The 20,400-nt window shown below is 58.0% G+C and overlaps 4 protein-coding genes across 4 annotated transcripts; 2 read left to right on the top strand and 2 right to left on the bottom strand.

Moving 5' to 3' along the window:
* Positions 1-208: 208 nt before the first annotated feature.
* Positions 209-2,018, bottom strand: MSRB1 (methionine sulfoxide reductase B1). Its single transcript, XM_013128041.3, has 4 exons — positions 1,939-2,018; positions 1,416-1,558; positions 990-1,104; positions 209-402 (listed from the first exon to the last, which is right to left on the bottom strand). Exons 1-4 carry the CDS (start codon positions 1,991-1,993, stop codon positions 371-373), a joined length of 345 nt encoding a protein of 114 aa, XP_012983495.3. The 5' UTR covers positions 1,994-2,018; the 3' UTR covers positions 209-370.
* Positions 2,019-4,813: 2,795 nt separating this feature from the next.
* Positions 4,814-9,330, top strand: LOC101879973 (testis-expressed protein 2-like). The gene is made up of 12 exons (XM_034065337.1): positions 4,814-4,847; positions 4,959-5,797; positions 5,909-6,109; positions 6,200-6,499; positions 6,750-6,965; positions 7,105-7,251; positions 7,337-7,436; positions 7,559-7,691; positions 7,792-7,929; positions 8,076-8,288; positions 8,554-8,674; positions 9,157-9,330. The coding sequence occupies exons 1-12, from the start codon at positions 4,814-4,816 to the stop codon at positions 9,328-9,330; spliced, it is 2,616 nt and encodes an 871-aa protein (XP_033921228.1).
* An 828-nt stretch (positions 9,331-10,158) lies between these two features.
* RPL3L (ribosomal protein L3 like) lies at positions 10,159-18,411 on the bottom strand. The gene is made up of 10 exons (XM_034065335.1): positions 18,397-18,411; positions 16,499-16,691; positions 15,799-15,967; positions 14,852-14,987; positions 13,614-13,800; positions 12,957-13,117; positions 12,640-12,741; positions 11,933-12,028; positions 11,395-11,514; positions 10,159-10,271 (listed from the first exon to the last, which is right to left on the bottom strand). Exons 1-10 carry the CDS (start codon positions 18,409-18,411, stop codon positions 10,215-10,217), a joined length of 1,236 nt encoding a protein of 411 aa, XP_033921226.1. The 3' UTR covers positions 10,159-10,214.
* Positions 18,377-20,238, top strand: NDUFB10 (NADH:ubiquinone oxidoreductase subunit B10). Its single transcript, XM_034065565.1, has 4 exons — positions 18,377-18,557; positions 19,376-19,514; positions 19,757-19,896; positions 20,019-20,238. The coding sequence occupies exons 1-4, from the start codon at positions 18,410-18,412 to the stop codon at positions 20,117-20,119; spliced, it is 528 nt and encodes a 175-aa protein (XP_033921456.1). The 5' UTR covers positions 18,377-18,409; the 3' UTR covers positions 20,120-20,238.
* The last annotated feature ends 162 nt before the right edge of the window (positions 20,239-20,400 follow it).

Genomic DNA, 20,400 nt, shown 5'->3' with positions numbered 1-20,400 from the left:
TCAGGAACATGAGCTGCTCCCATGGATCCTGATACAGGCAGAGGGATGCTGGGGAGAACAGAGAGGGTAAGAGTTGGTACAATGAAGGGCTGTAGCCTTTGAGTCACCCCAAGTCGTGTGAAACACCCTTGGGTGCAGCTCACACCCCAGCCAGCAAGCACAGAGCTCCAGCACCCCCATTTTCCCCTTACCCCCCCCTGCTCCTCCCAGCACCCCAAATCAGAGCAGCACAGAGAAGGAACCAGCCCAGGGACACCAGGAGCTTCTCTGGGGTTCCTCTAGCTGGTGAGGGCCCCTTGACTGGATGGAGCACCCCAAGGTGAATGCAGGATGAGCCCAAGAGCAGCGTGCAGGTAGAGCAGGACTGGGCTTACTTCTCCTTCAGGTCCTTGTCTGCTTTGCCTGAAAGGAGGAGAGGAAAAATCCAGGATCGTGTTCCCCATCCCAGAGCCACCAGCCCTTTTCACATGGTTATTTCCCTACACCCGGCCAGCATCTCACATCCCACAAGTGGGAAGCAAGCCATGGCCAAGGGGCTGCCCTGACTTTGCCTCCCAAAGCCTTTTCTGACCCAAGGGGAGCAGTGAGCAGGGTAACCACAACAGCAAATACCCCTTCCCACCGAGCAACAGCCAGAGCATCCACTCTCCACTTCCCCAAGGAACCCTCCCAGCCCCATTAAAGCCACCACGGGAGCTCCCTGCCCTTGCCCTGCATCACAGTCAGAAAGCCCCAGTGCTGAGCTGCCCCTTGGACACAGGCAGACCCACAGCCCCATCCGGGAGGTCCCCACACTCCCTATTTCCCCATGGGAGCCCAATGAGCAGAGTGAAGCATGGGGCATTTACATAGGGTGGAAGTGGCTCCCTGGCTTATCTGAAGGACCAGCTACACCCGGCACAAGCAGTGCAGCGCACACCATGTGTGGCTATCAGCAGTGCCCCAAGGAACCACACGTGATGGAAGAGCTCCCAGACCACAGCCGGTACCTTTTGGGATGAACCTCAGCGAGCTGCTGAATATTCAGAAGCGGGACTGGCCCCTCTGCGGCCCATCATTGAGGAACTCATGGCCGAGCCCATTGCCGCACTTGCCACAAGACACCTACAAACGATAGAGTCATGGGATGGTTTGGGTTGGAAAGGACCTTAAAGCTCCTCCAGCTCCAACCCCTTCCACTGGAGCAGCTGCTCCAAGCCCCTGTGTCCAACCTGGCCTTGAGCACTGCCAGGGATGGGGCAGCCACAGCTCCTCTGGGCACCCTGTGCCAGCGCCTCAGCACCCTCACAGGGAACAGCTTCTTCCCCATCTCCAACCACAACTTCCCCTGTTTCAGTTTAAACCCAGTTCCCCTTGTCCCATCACTACAGCCCCATAGGGTTGCTCTGCTGTCCCCAAGGTTTCCGTGTTGGCACCTTTAGGGCTCCCGGCCGCTCCAGCCGCTTGGCCACACTGTCCTCATGGATGGTCTCGGTGAACGCCGGCCATGGGGACGAGTGCTCGTACTTTGATCGGCTGGAGAACAGCTCATGGCCACACTTGGCACAGACGTAGATGCCTGCGGTGGGTGGTGGGAGAGGGGTCAGTGATGGGGACAGCACCCGGATGGTTCCCAAGGGATTGGGATGGGGACATGGGACACCCATATTGGACTCTGTGGCCACAACCCACATCCCATATAAGGGCCCCTCCACAGCAGGACAGGATCCTCCCAAATATGGGAATTTCCCTATAGGGACAGCCCCAGCCCCACCTTTGCAGTCCGGGTCGTGTCCCCCCCTCCACGGGGGGATGCCCCCAATAGACGGGACCCCCATCCCGGTTCCCAGAGTGGAGGATGCCCATAGGAAGAACCCCTCATCCCACCCCCTCCAACGGGATTCCAGCCCTTACCGGAGGGTCCCCAGAACCCCCACCGGCTCCACCGGCCCCGCTCACCCGGTTGGAAGTGGTCCTTGAACACCTCTCCCCCCAGGAAGGAGCAGAAGGACATGGCTGCTCCGCCGCACCGGGACCCGTCCGCTCCGCCCCGGCTCCGCCCCGGCACTGCCGCACGGCGCCCACCAGAGGGCGGCCGGTACCGGGGAAGGGGGGGGTCCCGGTACCCGGTGGGGGGGTCCCGTTATCGGGGCCGCTCCGCCCCGTTCCCCCAGTGGGAAAGCCCCGTCCGGGCCTCGCCGCTCCGGTGTAGGGCTCCCGGGTGGGGGGACGGGGGGACCCGGTCCTGCGGATGCTCCGCTGGAGAGGGGCACCCGCACCAGAGCAGGACCGGCATCAGTGCCTGCATCCCGGCATCACTGGACGGACGGGCCTCTTGCAGCACCAGCACCGGCACCGGCATCAGTGCCTGGATCCCGGCATCACCAGCACGGACCGGCCTCTGCAGCACCGGCACCGGCGCTTCTGCCCTGGCACAGCGTCCGGTCCCCCCCCGGCACCGCGGCTGCGCCTCCCGTCATCCTCCCCCCGCACCAGCACCGGTTCTGCGCCTGCACTGGGGCTGCTCGTCCTCCTCCGGCCCTTCCCCGTCTACCTCAGGTACCGGCACTGCAGGAGCGGGACCGGGATCGGGGCCGGGGGGTGATGCTTGGGTAGCTCTTGGGGTGACCTGGAGGCTCCCCCCATCCCGGGGGTCTGAGTGGATGGGGGCAGGCCCATGGTCAGTGGGGATCCCCATCCCATCACCCCAGGAGCACAGGGCTGGGGTCACCCTTCGCACCCCCCTGTAGACCACAGTGAGAGGTGATGTGGGGCTGAGCCATGGGGTGTGTGGGGCTCCCACTGGAAGGAGGAGGCAGGAACCTGGCGTGTGCAAGGTAAGCCCCAATAAGCCTTCAAACCTGGCCTTGAAGGTGAACATTGGCAGGCTCCAGGAGGAGCATCCGGCTAGTTTGGAGCATCCTTCGCATCACCACCAATCTCCTTCCCTGGTTTTATGTGAGGACCCTTGGATGAGTCCTCACCCAGTGGGATCCCATGGAAATCCCACCTTCCTTCAGCCAAGAGCAAAAACCCTTTAGGACAGAAGCCAGGAACTATCCCAAGGAACCAGCCCTGCTGCTGGATAGAGCCTGGCACAAAAGCCCTCAGATGAGCCCCTGCTCCCTAATGCCAATGGACATCTCCATCACCCCATGGAGACCCCAGTGTGGGGCCAGCATTGGTGATGCTCCTGCCCGCTGGGTGCTGCCACCTTCTATTAGCTCAGGCTCTCCTCTGGGCTCCAGCCCTTGGGATTGATGATTCCTGTGCTCCAGCCATGCACCCATCTGGGTCCATCCCACTGCTCCCACCCTCCCAGGCACCCAGGGGTGGCTGCGTTTCAGTAACGCATCTACAGCCCCCACTGCACTTGTGGTCCCTGACAGATGAAGGCTCCTATCCAGTCCCAGGCTATTATTATCCCTGTCTCCCACTGTGCTAATGGTCTCTCAGGAAACAGTCTTTTTCTGTGTTTTTAGCTTTCAAAACCCACGGATACCGGAGTGGTTGTAAGGAAAAGGCAGACACGGAGCAGAGCACAAGCACAGGGGAGCTGATGTCCCCCTAACCCAGCAGGGACAGGGAGCAGTGGCCTGGCAGGACCAGCCCAGGACCAGCCCCAGGGCTTTCTGGTAGGCACAGCCAAGGGCAGGGTGATGGGTGGTACTGGGGATACTGGGGATGGATGTGGCATGGTGCCATTGAGAAACCTGCATGATGAGGGGTCAGTGGGGCTTTCAGCTGCCCCCCAGTTGCTGTGCTTGGGAGGGAGGTGTTGGAGAAGGGGTCCCTTCTAAAGCCCAGCTCTGGGGATCATTCTCCCTCCCTCACTCCCCAGTTTGCTGTTTCGGTGCTTTGGCTGGTGCTGGTGGTGCCGACAGTGCCAGCACCACAGCCAGGTTTCTGCTGGGTGCTGGGTATCACCCATGGATCACTGGGGGCTCACAAGTGGCTCCTGTAAACCAGAAGCAAAGCCAAATCCACAGAACGTGGTGTTACATAAACAGGGCTGGAGGCAGCCACAGCAGAGCCTGTCACTGATCCACAGCACTGAAGCGCTTTGAAGATCCAGGGCGAGGAGGATGCGGGTGTGGGGCAGCCCCAGGGCAGCCCCCTGCTCAGTCCTGCTAGGGCCCAGCTCCCTGGCTCCTGCTGCAGGGATGCTGAGAGGGGAGCACCCTGGATGCTGGGCTCAGCCCTGCAATGGTCCCACTGAGCCAGTCCTGCAGCCCCCATCCCTCCCAGACTCAGGGGCACAGCTTTGGAGCGGGCTCAGCTCCATGGCTTTGGTAGGAATGGAGCAATGGAGAGATCACAGTGGGTGCTGGAGATGGGACAAAGCTTTGCCATGGCCAGGGACACCCTCAGGGATACAGAAACTTTATATGTTAGGAAAAGTTTTGTGTCTCTTCAGTAAACACAGAGATTGCCAATCCCCTACATCCAGAGCATCCTCATGCTGAACCAGGGTCACGGCTTGGACTTGCTTCATTTCAAGTCCCTGCAATGGATTAAGCAAGGGCCAAACCATTTGAGTATTAAGTGAGGAACATTTAGAGGAGTCAGAGTCCTGGTGGCTGGAATTGCATCCCTGCACTTCCACCGGCACCGATGGAATGTGCTGGTGCAGGAAAATCCCCGTTGTTCTACTGCAGACCTGGCTCATGGCTCCAGGCTCTCAGAGGCCCCATTGCTAATTCCCTGCTGAGGTTTATCCTCCTTATACAAGCGGTTCCCCTTGTCATTGCCATCTTACCATGGTATCGTCTCCATCCCATCTCTGCTGGGATGCACAGGGAAAGCCACAAGCCTCCCATCGGTTAGCAGCTCCATGGCCCCAAGGGCATCCCGAAATAGGCTGGAAGGTGATGGGACCCCCTGAGACACCCTGCTCCTGTTCGGTGGCTCATGGCGATGCTGATGGGGAGGGACTCGAGGTGGCACAGACCCGAGCTGCTTCCCCCATCCCTCGGCAGCAGCTCCGGCGATGCGAGCGATGTCCGACCAGGCTGCGGCAGCAGCGGCCGCCTCTCCGAGCCTGGCACCATCCCCGGGCTCCCCTCGGCGTGGGGACACGGACGGGATAACGCCGCATCCCAGCGGCACCAGCAGGGAGGACGATGGAGGCCAGGATGGCTGCGGGCTCTTCCCAGCGGATGGGGACGTGAAGCCTCCGCCTGCATCCCAATCCAGCGGGATGCTCCTGCCTGACCTCAGCCCGGCCAGGTCCCGCACGGCCCCGTCCTCCCCCAGCGTCTCCCCCTCGGAGAGCCGCGCTGCGCTGCTCCGGCTGCGGGAGGCGAGGCTGGAGGACACCCGCAGGCGGCTGTCGGAGGCGGTGCAGGAGCCGCTCAGCCGCCTCAGCCGCCTCATGGCCGAGGAGAGCGGCTCCGCAGCCCGGCCGAAGCCGGCAGCCGGGGGGCAGGATGCGGGCGGCCGCCGGGGGCAGCGGCTGCGGGACTGGAGCCCCTGGGAGCCCACCCGGAGCTGCCGCTACGAGATCTGCTCCTACGGGGACGTGATCCAGGTGCTGGAGGTGGCGCAGCGGGACACGGAGCTGCCGCCCCCCGAGGAGCCGCCGCCGGGGACCCCGGTACCGGGCAGAGCCCTCGCCTCCATCGCGCTGCTCGCCTATGGCTACTTCGTGCTGCCGCTGCCGCCCTATGCGGCCGGGCTCTGCATGGGGCTGCTCTGCGGGATGGTGCTCGGCTTCCTCGCCGTGCTCCTCCTCGTCCCGAGGGCTCCGCCGGTGACACGGGGCTGCCTGCGCCCCAGGCTGCTGCCGGGGGAGCTGCGGGGAGAGCAGCGGCTGCAGGTAGGGATGGGATGGATGGGATACGGGGTGGGGGCGCTGGGTACCACCAGGCTGTGCTGCTGCCCCATATGGCACAGTGGGAAGCAGCCGGCTCCGGCTCCCCTCACCCAGGGCTGGATGAACCAACTGCACGTCTACGACCCGGAGCTTTTCCACCCCTCGCTCACGCACTCGGTGCTTGCGGTGCTGGAAGGAGCCACCCTCAAGCTCTCCTACCCCAAGAGCAACATCCCGCGCAGAGCCACCTTCGAGGAGGAGATCCTGGATGCTGTGTTCATCAGTCACCGCTCCTATGACCTGACCGATGCCAAGGTGAGCCTGGTGGTGCCCAGGGCCCTCCAATGGAGACCCTCAACACCCCAATGCCCTGGCCTGGCCTCACCACCCCTCTCGGTGTTGCAGGTCTTCCTCTGCCCCCCCAGCCTGGCACGAAAGCGGACGTGGAACAAGAAATACCCCATCTGCATCCTCCTCCCCGAGCCGGCCGAGGGGGAGAGCAGGAGCAGTGAGGAGCACGATGAGGAGCTGCAGAGGGATGAGGGCACAAAGAAGGTGTCAGTGCCAGGGCAGGACCCCCCGGGGGACAACAGGGAGCGGTGCCTGTACCTGTTCGGGAGGACAGGCAGGGAGAAGGAGGAGTGGTACCAACACCTGGTGCGAGCTTCCCGTGGGTCACCCATCAGCAGCCATGGTGAAGGTGAGAACAGCATCGTGTCCTGTGCTGTGTGCTGGGGATGGTCCAGGGTGCAAAAAGGACAAGCCCCTGATAGGCAGCAGTGAGTATATGGGGATGGGAAGAAGCTCAAAGCTCAGCCAGGAGCCTAGAGGACCCCCCTTAGAAGCATAGGGTGGGTGGTATGGCAGTGGCATCGTGGCCAGGCAGCACATCACCACATGGGCATCATGGCACATGAGTCATAGCCAGGATGCCACCTCTCCTGTCCCCATGTCCCCAGGCACGGGCCCAGCTCCACAGAGCAGCGGTAGCAGCAGTGGGGGGAGCTCTGAGGACATCCCCTCCGCTCTCCCACCCAAGGAGCTCATGGGGAGCATCCAGCAGGAGATATTCCTGGATTACAGCACCTACATGGCCCGATTCGTGCCAGCGCAGGCCGGGGGCAGCCCGGAGCAGAGCCCCTCTCATGGAGCACTGAGCAGCCCCACAAAGGTGAGTGGGATGAGTCCAGCACTGGGAGCGGAACACGGGCAGAGGCTGATGGATCCTGTGGCTCATCTCCCAACCAGTGGGTCCCACTGCTTATGGGGCAGCCCCACTGCAGGAGCTGGTGACTCTTGTCCCCCCACAGCTCCCTGAGGATGCAGTGGGGCACAGTGAGCCCTGCATGGCCTGGATGAATGCGCTGGTGGGACGCATCTTCTGGGACTTCCTCCGGGAGCAGTACTGGGCTGAGCAAGTGTCCAACAAGATCCAGAAGAAGCTGAGCAAGATCAAGGTGAGAGGCAGGAGCATCGCAGCACCTGGGGAAGCTCCATCCGTGAGGCTCCGCTGACCATCCCCATGTGGTTGCCCTCCATCAGCTCCCCTATTTCATGAATGAGCTGACACTGACAGAGCTGGACATGGGCACATCCATCCCCTCGGTCCTCAGCGCCTCCAGCCCCACCATGAACGACCGAGGTAAGAGGCTGTCTCCATGGCAGGGTTATTGAGGTGCCAGCCCCATCCCTGCAGCAGGGAGGCTTCGGCAGGCTCAGCCCCTGCAGAGCTCACAGGGGCTCACCCCATCCCTCTCCTGGCAGGGCTCTGGGTGGACATGGAGGTCACCTACAGCGGCTCATTGCAGATGACCCTGGAGACGAAGATGAACCTCTGCAAGCTGGGGAAGGAGAGCACTGCAGAGGAGAGCAGCCCTGCAGAGGCAGGAGGAGAGGGGTGAGGAGACCGTGCATGGCTGAGCTTCACCCTCTGCTCACCAGCTGAGGTGAGGGGTGCTGGCCCCAGGGCACCCAGTGATGCTGCTGGGGGCCTGCAGGGCCAGGCCACGGCTGATCCTGCTGGCAGACAGTGATGCAGAGTCATCCAGCGCCGGATCCTCCGATGAGGAAGATGTGGCTGCTGCAGAGCCCATGGGGGTCCTGGGGGAGCGGGTGCCACCGCCTGGCACTGAGGGGTAAGGGGTGAATGGGTCTGTGCCATGAGAGGGCTGGTTTCCCTGCAAGGCACACACAGGGACATGGTGCCAGCCCCTCACTGGGGGTGCTGTGGGTGATGGCTGAGGGATGCTGTAAGCAGACACGGGTCTGGGTCTCACCACAGCCACATCAGCAGCCACAGCACGAGCCGGAGGATCCTGCGCTTCGTGGACAAGATCGCCAAGTCCAAGTACTTCCAAAGGGCCACTGAGAACGAGTTCATCAAGAAGAAGATCGAGGAGGTTTCCAACACACCACTGCTGCTGACGGTGGAGGTGCAGGAGCTGGCAGGGACCTTGGCCGTCAACATCCCACCGCCACCGACGGACCGTGTCTGGTACCTGCTGCCCTTCCTCCCATGTGGGAACACAAGCATCCTCCTCCCAGTGCCCCATGGCTTGGCTCTGGGGGTTTGGGTTCATCCAGGGTGCCAGCAAGTACCCAAAGGGACTCACAGACCTCACACTCATTAATCCCAGTCTCCATGCAGGATGTGGGGACCTAGAGTTCCCATTGCAACCCAGCAGCTCCTCCCAGGAGGCAGGTCCCTAGCACCCATCAGTCAGGACATGATGGTTTCTGCCTCTTCCCTTACCCCACAGGTACAGCTTCCGAGTGCCACCGCGGCTGGAGCTGAAGGTGCGCCCCAAGCTGGGCGAGAGGGAGGTGACGTTCCTCCATGTCACCGAGTGGATCGAGAGGAAGCTGAAGCACGAGTTCCAGGTGCCTGGTCTCTAACAGGGCTCAGTAAAGCCAGCTGAGCATCAGTGCTGCCATCAGGGGCAATGAGACCTCAGTCTGGGACAGGGTTATCTAAACAGAGCACCCTGACCTCCTCTGTGCTGTCCAGCTTTGGGCAGTCAAGAAACACAAGCTAAGGAACCAGCTCCAGGAGCTCTGAGCACTCCAGTGCTTGAGGGAAAGTGGTTTCCTCCCAGCACACACAGCCCTGCCCCAAGCAAGGGGATTTACAAGTGTCAGACACCCCCAGAAGGGCTGAATTCCCCCATCCACTCTGGGTTTGGGATGCTCCCCCACAAGATACTGCACCTCTAAGAACAGAAATGTCCCCACGGGTATTTAGGTACCTAAATCCCCCCAAAGAGCTGCCCATTTGAATGGCATCAAAGTGCTGGTCCCTGCCCTCTGCCCTGACCACTCAGAGTGTTCAAACCCACTGACTTGTTCTGCCTTCCTCTTTGCAGAAAATCTTGGTGATGCCAAACATGGACGATCTCATCATTCCCATCATGAGCTCTGGCCTGGATCCTCAGCCACCCATGGGGGCACTGCCCAGGGACCCACGGGCAGGGCAGAGCCACTGCACAGAGCCCAGGGACCTCGCTGGGACACGGGGCCAAGCAGGACCTGGCCACTGAGTGCACTGTGGGGTCTGAGCTTCTGGGTTCATCTCATTCGCAGCACTTCTGGAGATGAGCCTCCTCCTCCTCACACTGCAAGCACACATTCAGAGCAGAACCAGGCCCAGGGCAAGGGCTTTGCTGGAGCATAAGAACTTCATGCACTTCCTACCAGGTTCTCCCAGCTCTGGAGCAGCGGAGGGCTGAGCTTTCCACTGTCTGGTTCCCAAAGAGGGTGCAGGACACCCAGAGCGGTTCTGCACTGAAGGAGTTGGGATCAGCGCTGATCCAAGACATCACAGCTCCACAGCACATCCCACCCTCCCCGAGCAGCTGGACTGCAAGGAAAACGGGTGAGAAATGAGTCCAAAGCTGAATAAATCCATCACTGCCCAGTCTTACCTAGCAGCATCTTATTGTACATGAGGTCCCACAGCTGCTGAAGATGGATTCGGGATCATGGGGCTTTGTGCAGGGAGAGGAGTCCCTGGGTCATGCTTCAGCAAAAGGAGTGCTGGGGGGTGCATGTGAGAGGTGGAGAGGATGGTCAGTAAGAGGCAGGTGATGGGAAGGCCCTGTATTCCCAGTGGGAACTGGAGCAGGAGTGCCAGTACCTGCCCTGCTCTCCTCTGGAAGAGGAGTTCACTGTGGTTTGGATGAGCACAGGCAGGAGGGAAAGAATTCCCTGGGCAAAGGAAAGGGAGGATCCAGAGGACAAAGCAGACACTTGCCTGTCCCAGTTAATCCCTGTCTATATGGGCCAGTCCCAAGTGCTGCTTGTCCCAGGAGCCTTGAGCACTGAATACAGGCAAGACCCCTCCAGAAGTAAGCCAGGGAGCAGAAAGGGCTTGAAGCCCCTTTATTGAAGTGCCCACAGTTAGGCTGCTGGTGCATCTCCATCCTTACACCTCTTCCTGCCCACTTGGCTTCGCCTTCACCAAGTGTTTCTTCTGAGGGCCCTGAAAGAGAGCAGAGAGGAGAGCTCTGGGTGTTCATGGCAGACAAACCTGGCCTGTGAGGCTGCATCTGAGCTGTGGGGGGCACAAATGCAGCTCTGGCCCCTTTCTGCTGCTCTTGGTCTCTGCTCCCCACTGGGAGCTCTGTGCCTCCATTCACCAGGCATCCCCAGGGCCTCCGATCCCTGCAGGAATGGGGAGCACTCCTTCCAACCAAACATAAAGCTTAACTACAGCATCCATGGAGGAAACTCTCATCTCACAGTGCAAACCAGCAAAGAAACCAGCTGCAACCAGGTAGAACCACCTCCTGTCACTAAGATCTATGTCACAGCTACTCAGGACTTGCAGTGACAGCAAAGCAGAACACGGAACAAGCTCCTAACACTGGGATGAAGGAAATCAGCTTAACCTCTAAAGAGCTCTGCAAAGGCACTGCAGAGGCAACCCCCTTCCCAGGGCTAAGCAGGCTTAGGCACATGGGATTTCTAGCTGACAGGCCACATCCAGACACTGCTCATGGTGCGTGGTACCCAGGCAGTTGGTTCTGCTAGCTGAAGGCCTGGCTTGTTTAACATCTCATTGTCACATACAGGCTTAGGCCCCAGCCTGGGGGAGGTTGCAAAGCTGTTCAAGTAACTCTATTTGGTTTGGAATTATTTAGATGGATTTTTTTCTCTGGATTTAAGAAAAACATCCTGCTTGGGCTTCCTAAAAGCTTCCTTATGAAAGAATCACCAATTGGTGTCTGAATCTGCCCCTCTTTAGAGCATGAGCATCATAAATCATCCCAAACAAATCAAAGATATGCACAATTGTGGGTGAAAGGGACCGTATGTCCAGTATGGTGCTGCCAAGTTAACTGCTTGTCTAAAACATCCCGTGGTGAATGGGAACTGCTTGGCCATATGGTGTATTATTTGCTGGTTGGGTTGTCTTGGATCACTCACACAAGCATCATGTTCTTCCTAAGCATTGTATCTGCTGTGTGAACTGAAATGTTTCCTGGTCCTGGTCACTCTTTTGGCTGCTGTTACATGGAGACAAAGCTGCCTGGTTGGAGTCCATCAGTTGCTTTAACCCAGCCACAAGCAAGGCCTAGGAGCTGGAGCAGGGGGTAACTCACCATGAAAGCCCGTTTCTCCTGAGCTGTCTGGAAGCGCCCGTGGCCAAACTTGGAAGTGGTATCAATGAATTTGAGTTCAATGGCTTCCTGCGAGCGGCGGCTTGTCTGCACCAGAAGGGACTGGAAAGGAAGAGTCACAACACATCAGGATGGGTGCTAGAGACAACCTGGACATCTGCTCTGATGGAGGCAGGGTTGAGTCCTGGCTGCATCCATCAGACAAGTACCTCCATCAAAACCTGCCTTCTCAGAGACACCCCTCATGCTCGGGTGATGCTTTGGGTTGCAGAGCAGCTCTCAATGGGCTTAACACCAAGGTTTCCATTGCTGGGCCCTGCATCACAACCCTCACATGCTTGCAGCTTCTGTCTCCAGAGAGAGTGCCTCTCTCTAGCTGCAGGTGGTCTCACTGAGCATCACACCATGTGCTCTCAGCAGCACAGAGCCAAGGACCTCACCAGTGTTCTCTGGCATTCTCCACATGGTGAACCAGTTCATGAAGAGCTATGGACTGTCCCCAGCGCAGCTGCACTCTCACCTTACGCAGGGTGAGCACACGCTTCTTCGTGCCCATAACACAGCCCTTCAGCATGAGGAAGTCGTTGTTGACCTCTCCATAGTGAGGAAAGCCACCCTGTGGGGAGAGGCAGGAGAGCAGGTATGGGAGACATGCCCAAGGGTGGCATTTTCTAGGCAAGAAGGCAGTGACTGACAGCTGAGGACACTCTGCACCCATCAGCCTGCCTACTTAGGACCACCAGAACACATCACACGGACTGCAGGATCCCAGTTACAGGGTACCCATAAGAGCTGGGGAAGCAGTAACCCTGCTTCCTTCCCTGGAGGATGTGGGTGAACAGAGAGCGGAGCTGGCTGGACTCCCAAGCTAACAGCTTTAATAAGCCAAAGTGAACTTTCAGACCAAGTTACAAACCTTTATCTGTTAAGGATCAGACTTTTAATGTGATTTATGCTTTTTTTTTTCTATATAAACAAAGTTCTCAGTTCCTGCCAAAGTTATCAGCTGGACCTTAAATGTCTGGGTCTACCAATGGGCCTAAAAGAACACCTCATAGAGATGGTTTTCTGTGTCCAAAACATGAGGAAAGGAATCACTGCATTTCTTTCAGTGAATTTCCTTCCAATCATTTCCTATGCAGCTGTCTCTGGGCATGGAATTACTTCCTTGGCTCGGATTCCTGCAGCCAGGATCAGTCACAGCCCTGGCACCCCCTCAGCCCTTACCATAGGAGTAATGGTTTTCTCTGTGAGATCGTAGTGTGTCGAGGCGTTGTTCTTCACCACTTTGCCATCCTCCACATGGATCCCATGGCCAATGCGGTAAATCTAGAACAGAAAGGACATGGAGATGATGACTTCTGTGTCCCATCACTGAGGGATGCTGCAGGAATGACAGTTTTCACCAAGATGTGCCTTCAGCAGGGAAAAACACTGGGAAAGACATAGAATCTCCAAGGAAACATCAGAGAAGCTCTGGGGAGCAGAGCCCACCATGCAAAGGAGGATGGTGACAGCTCTGAGGGAGCCCACCGGGCCCATACCTTCTTGTTGAGCTCCGTGCGGTGGTGGTAGCCCTTCTGGCCAGCCCGGGCAATGGAGTAGCCAACCCGGGACGGGTGCCAGGCTCCGATGCAGGCGACTTTGCGCAAGCCCTTGTGTGTCTTCCTGGGGAGCTTCTTGGTGTGCCAGCGGCTTGTCACCCCTGCAAGGGGACAGAGAGGGTGGTGAGAGCACAGCAGAGGTGCAGAGCCATGTTCAGGTGCTGGGGAGGGGATGGGCTCCATCGTCTGCTGCGGTTGTCAGAAGACACCATGTTGGAAGGAGCCCAAGAGCTGTCACCACCGTGGGAGCCGGAGCACAGAACTGTTCTCACTTCCCATGGAGCTGTTCTGGCTGAGCACAGGCGGTGCAGTCACAGGAACACCTACACCTCCACACACGTGGGGTTTGTGTTCAATGGCTCTGTGTACTCACGGTGCCTCTGAGGCTCCTGGGAGGGCTCTGGGTGCAGCAGACAACAGGGGCTTCACTGACATTATAGAAACCAAGCTCTGCTGCAATGGAACTGCCTGTCATGGGCTCTGCTGCTCCTTAAGCAGTAAGTCAGTGGGTCCTGAACACTGCCTTACCCCAGTGCTGCCCTATGGACAGTGTCAGATGAGGAGGACAGCACCAAGCCTCTGGCAAAGGCTCTGTACCTTTCATCCCGTGCCCCTTGGTCACGCCAATGACATCGATCATCTCGTTCTGGCTGAAGACACTGTGCACAGAGACCTGCTTCTCCAGCCTCTCCCGCACCCAGTCGACCTTGTCAGCCACTGTGCCACCGTTGAGCTGGATCTCCATCACATGAGCCTTCTTCTGCCGCAGCGGGAGCAGCTTCATCTGCATCACACAGAGTGTTAGGGCAAAACGCTGCTCCTTGCCCCATAGACATGAGCAGGGCTGTGTCACACCCCATTGTGAGGGGCACAGGGGGTGAGCAGAGCTCTTCAACACCCCTCTCTACTACACTCAGAACAGTCAGCAGCCTGGGTCACCATGCCTGTATATGTGGGACCTCTTGGAGGGAGCTCCTTATCCTTGAGCCCAAACACCCCGTCTCCCAGTGCTCCCATTCCAGGCAGGAGATGATGCACTCCTGCTCTTCAGGGAGCACTGGAACGAGTCAGCCTCATCCTACCCCAAGAGCTAAGCACAGCAGGAACAGCCATGGAAGGTAAGTGCCCATCACTATAGCACCCTCTAAAACTGAGCACCATGACAAGCCAGGATGCAGCTCCCTGCTCTGGTGCAGTCAATGCCTCTCCTTTGGTCGTGCTCCACCTCTGCTCCCACACTGAGCAGTTATTCCAAGCTCCCACCAAGAGGTGCCTCCGCTCTCTCCCACTCCCTGTTTGCAGCCCCTGCCATGTGCCATAGTGGGGCTTTGAGGTTCTGTGCCAGCTACAAGGGAAGCCTGGAGCCAGCTTAGCTCTGTCCCAGACGTTAACTCCAGGGAACAGCAGGAAAACAGGTCCCTGTGTATCCACCCATCCACATCCAGCAAAACCAGGCCTGGCCCTGGGTTATTTTTGCCCCAAACACTTGACACCAGTTGCTAATTTGAGGTGATCATGGGGCCTGAGGTCCCTCTGCTGACACAAGGCTCAGCACCTGCTGAGGCTCTGGGTGCTCTGCTCTCCTCTATGGGGTGTGTGGGCTCCTGAACCATGGCCCCTGCAGCAATCCCGGCCTCAAAGGGACAGTGTTGGGGTCAGCAGGGAGCCTCCCATTGCCTTTAGACCCTGTCCCACACCCCCTGACCAGTGCCTGCTCGCTCAGCCTCCTGTGACCCCACCAGGACCCCCCCATGATCCCACCTCCCAGGTTCACACTTCCCAAGCTAAGGAAGACCCAGATCCCCCCTTGCCCACCGCAGGGATGAGGCTCTGACCTGTGTGTGCACAATGACACGAATGACCTTGCAGTACTTCTTCATGGCTGCAAAATCCTTCTCCAGCTGCCTTTTGCCATCCTCATCCTGCCACTTCTTGCAGTACTTGGTGAATGCCTTCTTCTTGCTCTTGTGCCTGCAACCAAAGGGGGTTAAGACCCAGGCAAGGTGGATGGTGAAGTGCTTCTGCACATCCCTGTGCCCTGGGACAGCTTGGGGGTACACATCACCCTGCCAGGCACCCCTCTGGTGCTTTACCTGCCAGCACTCAGGGGTGTGAAGTGGGAAGAGGCAAGTGAATATTGAGCTGTGACAAGGGCTGGTAACTCAAACCTTTCTGCATGAGGAATCCAATTGTCTCCCACTGATGGGCTCAGTGCCATCAACATGCAAGTGCAAGCTCAGAGTGAAGCGGAGAACACAGACTCTAACAGGGATCAGAGGGATGTGGTGGATGGGTCTCAATGGCACTTTATAGGAGACACGATTCCTACAGTCATGGGGTTTGTGTTCCCATTTTCTCTCTGCTGGTGTGGGGTTTGGGGTGTTTGGGGTGTTTGGGGTTTGGGGTGTTGATGCTTACAAGAGCCCAGGGGCACGTTCTGCATCAGTTTTCCCCCTGACAAATCAGGTTTTCCTCCCTTCATTTGGTGCCTCAGCTCAAGTATTCCAGCTCAGCGCAGAGCAGATGAGCCTACACTAAGGAAAACGAACCTGCAGCACATGCTGCCATGTGATATTGTGCAGAGCTCACCCCGTTCAGCTATTAGAATACATTTACATACACATATGCCCATTGCCAGCACCAAGCTGTTTGCAGCATCTCTGTGCATGACTAAAGCTGCAGTTTCTCTCCAGCCCAGAGCCAGCTGCCTGTGGCTGTTTGCAATGGGTGTCTGTGGGGACCCCTCACATGCAGCATCCCAGGGACCCTCCCCAGTACCCACCAGTTCCTGTAGAAGCGCCGCCGGCACTCGTCACTGATGTGCTCAGCAAACACTGTCTTGAAATTCCTCAGGCCCTTCGGGGTTTCGATGTACCCCACAACCCCAACCACCACCAATGGGGGGGTCTCAATGATGGTCACGGCCTCCACCTCCTCCCTCTTGGAGATCTCTGCAAGAGAGGAAAGGGAAGTGATGCTCAGTGTTGTCTAGGATCAGATCATTCCCTAGAGCCACTTGTTAATGGTTGGATTTAAGGATCTTAAAGGTCCTTTCCAACCTGGTTGATTCCATGGTTCCATGATACAGTGAGCAAGCAGTGTGCTGGGGGCAAGCTCACACTATAGGTTCACAGCCCTTCCATGTCCCACCTACTGGAGGACCACACGGGGCTCAATCTCTAGGGGTTAGACCCTATGGTCCAGCAGCATTAACCCATCTTCCCAGTGGGTGGAAGCAGGAGATCAGGTGGCTCTTGCCTTGGATATCTCAGAGGATAACATAAATACCCCAGCGAGATGCTTCCAGCCCATGATCCTTCCGCCAGCAGGATCCAGCAATCCCAGTGTGGGCACTTCCCAGCCATCCCTATGGCATCCCTTGGCCATCCAACACCTGGATGGTGGCCTGGAACCCATCCTGGATGCTATGTGCTTCACCACCCATTCCCACCAGCTCCTTTGGGTCTCCAGGCAGGACTCACTGAGGCCAGGCCTGTGCACCTCCCGCACAGTGTGTGTCATTCCCGCTTTGTATCCCAGGAAAGCCGTCAGGTGCACTGGTTTGCTGGGATCATCCTTAGGCCATGACTTCACCTTCCCTCGGTGGCGCCGGCTCCTCTTGTGGGGCAGGAAGCCCAAGTGGCCGTGCCTGGGAGCCGAGAACTTGCGGTGGGACTGCAGGGAGGAAGAGCAGAGATCAGAGTCACTTTGGGGTCCTGGAAAGCACCAGGGAAAGCACAATGGGAAATACCCCCTTTAACATCAGTGAATGCTGGTGGGAGCCTGGATTCTGCCTTGAATCCAATGGGAGAAAGAGATCCCATAACAGGATGGGATTTTGTTCAAGCTTCCATCACATGCATGGAAGAATCATTGAGTTTCTGGACAAATGATGCCAATGAAATAAAAGTGGCTTGAAAAGATCCTTCTGCTTTAGGACTTTGAATGAGAAATACATCCCCTGATGGCTCCATCCCCCTGTGATGTTGGTTATAATGGCTGATTTTGTACCCTGCAGCACCAAAAGGGCCTCTTCAGCATTCATGAGCTTCATGACATCAAGACAAATGGCACCAAACAGCCAACAACGAGGAATAAGAGGCAGGGATGCCCAAGGGAATCCGCAATAAGAACACGTGCAGGTTAAACACACACCTGGAAACTGAATTAGCAGAGCTAAATATATAACCCCCAAGCACAAGGTGACACTGAGAGCAAGCCACAGCACTGGAGAGGCAGGGGCAGGATCAGCCCCCCAAGCAGCACAGGGTTAGTTCTACACCCCCTGCATCCCCTCATCACCCAGCTCAGTGCCAGCACCGGGTGACCCTTCCCATTAAGCTCATCTCCCTCTGCCCCTATGCACTACAATGGGAGGCAGCAGCACCGAGCGTTACAGACCATGGGATGTCTTGAGCCCGCTGTTGGTGAGTGCTGCCTGGGCAATGCTTAAGATGTTTATCAGCCTGAAGACACAAATTTAGCCCATAGCTTCACCCGCTGCTATATCCATCCCAGCTGGCAGGTTGGACCTCGCAGATGCGGTGTGATAAAGGTCAATGGCCTGGGGCTCAGTTTACACTTGGGCTTCCTGAACAACCGGAGTGTGAATGGCTCCCGTTGGGATGATGGGGATAATGGGCTCACTGCGGTGCTCTGGGTATGGGTACACTGAAACCCCTCCATCAGCCCATGCGGGAATGGGTTTGTGGCTATGGATGAGGGGATTGGGGCATCTGCAGGGAATTTGGTGCAATGGGATTTGTACCTCGTGCCCTGTGTTCAGCTCTGGGCTCCTCACTACAGGAGAGACCTTGAGGTGCTGGATGGGGGCAGAGAAGGGAATGGAGCTGGTGCAGAGCCTGGAGCACAAGAGAGCTGGGGAACGGCTGAGGAGCTGTGGGGTTCAGATGGAGAAGAGAAGGCTCAGGGGGGACCTGATGGCTCCCTACAAGTGCCTGCAGGAGGATGGAGCCAGGAGGGGCTGGGCTCTGCTCCCAAGGAACAAGGGATGGGACAAGAGGAACCGGCCTCAAGCTGCACCAGGGCAGGTTTAGATGGAGCTGAGGAACAATTCCTGCCCCACAGGGTGCTCAGGCATTGGAACAGGCTGCCCAGGGCAGGGCTGCAGGCACCGGCCCTGCAAGTGTGCACACAGCGTGGAGAAGAGGCCTCAGTGCCATGGGTTAGGGGTGGCCTTGGCAGGGCTGGGAATGGTTGGACTGGATGAGCTTAAAGGGCTTCTCCAACCCCATTGATCCAACAGCTCCAACCGGTACCGGCGGCGGAGCAGCCCCGAGCAGGGACTACACCTCCCGGCATGCACCGGGAGCAGGGGAGCATGCGCAGAGCGCCCTCTGCGGCCCTGCCGCCATCTCGCCCTCGCCGCCGCCATGCCGGAGGACAGCAACCGGGACGCGTACAACATCCCCCCGACCCGCACCCCGGTGTACGAGAGGACCTCATCCCTGCCCGACCCCGCCGAGTTCTTCAAGACCGTCTGCAGCTACATCATCGATGCGCCCGTCACCTTCGTGCGAGGTACGGCAGGACAGGGACACCCCTCACCGGTCCGCGGGGCCCTGAGGGGAGCGGGGGAACGGAAGGGACGGGCACACAAGGACACGGCTGATGGGACGGACCGGGACACGGACAGGGATACGGCAGGGACAGGGAGTGGGATGGGACACGGACAGGGATACAGCAGGGACAGGGAGTGGGACAGACCGGGACACGGACAAGGATACAGCAGGGACAGGGAGTGGGATAGACCGGGACACGGACAGGGATACAGCAGGGACAGGGAGTGGGATAGACCGGGACACGGATACAGCAGGGACAGGGAGTGGGATAGACCGGGACACAGCAGGGACAGAGGGACAGACACAGGGATGCAGGACACGGACAAGGAGACAGCAGGGAAAGGCACAGTCTTGGAATACAAAGACATAGCATGGACAGATAGATGTGGGACACAGAATGCAGCACGGACACTGGGACACATCAAAGATATAGCGATGTGGTATGCATGTACAGCATGCACACAGGTTAGATACAGGGCCATGGGACACAGCAGGGACAGACACAGGGATGTGGGATACAGATAAGAACATGTATACAGCATCAGACACAGGGATGTGGGACACAGCAGGGACAGAGGGATGTGGAACACCAGAGCACAGCATGTACACAGGGTCAGACAAGGACACAGCAAGGGCAGGACAGACACAGGGAGCACCAACCTGGGGCCTGGGAATGCAGTATCAGCACCAAGCAGTGAGGCCATGGCAGGCACTGGGGCCATGCTGCCCTCTGGAGCTGTGGGTCAGGGCTGTCTGACCGTGGGGCTCTTGCTGCAGAGTGGATCGAGCGCCAGCAGGCCAAGAACAAGCACTACTATTACCACCAGAAGTTCCGCCGTGTGCCCGACCTGAGCGAGTGTCTGGAGGGAGACTACCTCTGCTACTATGAGGCCGAAGCACAGTGGAGGAGGGACAGGTACGGTTGTCACTGCTTTGGTTGTTCCCTCTGGGAGCTGCAGCCCTTGGCTTGAACTCACAGTGTTGTCATGGGCTCTGGGGTGTTGACAGCACCTCCTGCCCACCCCTTTCATAGGGCCATAGAACACATCCTCCCATGCTGTCTGGTCCCTACACCTGAGCTCCCACAAGGATTCACCCCCCATTGGCTGTTCTGTCACCTCTTGGGTGGGATAGGAGTCACCTCTGTCTTTCCCGCAGGATGGTTGATAAGGAAATCGTGGAGATAGTCCGGGAAAGGCTTGGTGCTTGCAAGCAGAGGGAGGGACCCAACCAGTTCCAGAACTGTGCCAAGGAGGCAGAGCTGCTGGTGCAGGTTACCAAAGCCTACCAGGACAGATGTGAGTACAGCACCAGCATGTGGGGGACACGGACAACAGGGATCTTGAGCTGCATCCCAAGCAGGGGCACATTTGTTTTTAGCTGCAGAGAGCCACACTTCACACACTGCCTTTCTTTTTAGATGGTGATCTTGGTGTCCATGGAAATTCGAGGACTTGCCTGATGAAGCAGAAGCACAGGATGATGGAGGAGAGGAAAGCACAAGCCAGTGCCTCTGAGTAGACGTGAATGGTTCACAGGTCCCTCTGTGGTGCTTGTACCTGATTCTGCATGCTGCATCTTTCAGCTCTGATGCTGCTGACCTCTACAATAAATGTGCAGAACAGCACATATGCCATACAGCTGGAATCTGGACTCGTTCTTTGCAGGGATCTGAAAACTCATAAGAGAACTCTTCCTGTATTCAGCTCTACCAAAATAGCAGTATCTTTGCATTCCAGCTGATCATCACCATCCCCTAAACCATGGTCAGACCCTCTGACTGTGTTACCTGGGATTTCCCA

Source organism: Melopsittacus undulatus, chromosome 8 (assembly GCF_012275295.1).
Source record: "Melopsittacus undulatus isolate bMelUnd1 chromosome 8, bMelUnd1.mat.Z, whole genome shotgun sequence".
In the NCBI taxonomy this organism is placed as follows: Eukaryota; Metazoa; Chordata; class Aves; order Psittaciformes; family Psittaculidae; genus Melopsittacus; species Melopsittacus undulatus.
The sequence above is the reverse complement of the archived record's forward strand: the minus strand, read 5'-3'. Positions and strand labels throughout refer to the sequence as shown.

Bases quoted from the DNA above. Each gene is read 5' to 3' on its own strand.
- RPL3L (XM_034065335.1), bottom strand. The intron at 14,988-15,798 runs GTGGGTACTGGG...CTTTGGTTGCAG, and splicing joins CGGCGCTTCTACAGGAACTG to GCACAAGAGCAAGAAGAAGG. The intron at 12,029-12,639 runs GTAAGGGCTGAG...CTCTCCCCACAG, and splicing joins AGAAAACCATTACTCCTATG to GGTGGCTTTCCTCACTATGG.
- LOC101879973 (XM_034065337.1), top strand. From the start codon at position 4,814: ATGGCCCCAAGGGCATCCCGAAATAGGCTGGAAG. The intron at 5,798-5,908 runs GTAGGGATGGGA...CCCCTCACCCAG, and splicing joins GGGGAGAGCAGCGGCTGCAG to GGCTGGATGAACCAACTGCA. The intron at 7,252-7,336 runs GTGAGAGGCAGG...GCCCTCCATCAG, and splicing joins AGAAGCTGAGCAAGATCAAG to CTCCCCTATTTCATGAATGA.
- NDUFB10 (XM_034065565.1), top strand. From the start codon at position 18,410: ATGCCGGAGGACAGCAACCGGGACGCGTACAACATCCCCCCGACCCGC. The intron at 19,515-19,756 runs GTACGGTTGTCA...TCTTTCCCGCAG, and splicing joins GCACAGTGGAGGAGGGACAG to GATGGTTGATAAGGAAATCG. The intron at 19,897-20,018 runs GTGAGTACAGCA...CTTTCTTTTTAG, and splicing joins CAAAGCCTACCAGGACAGAT to ATGGTGATCTTGGTGTCCAT.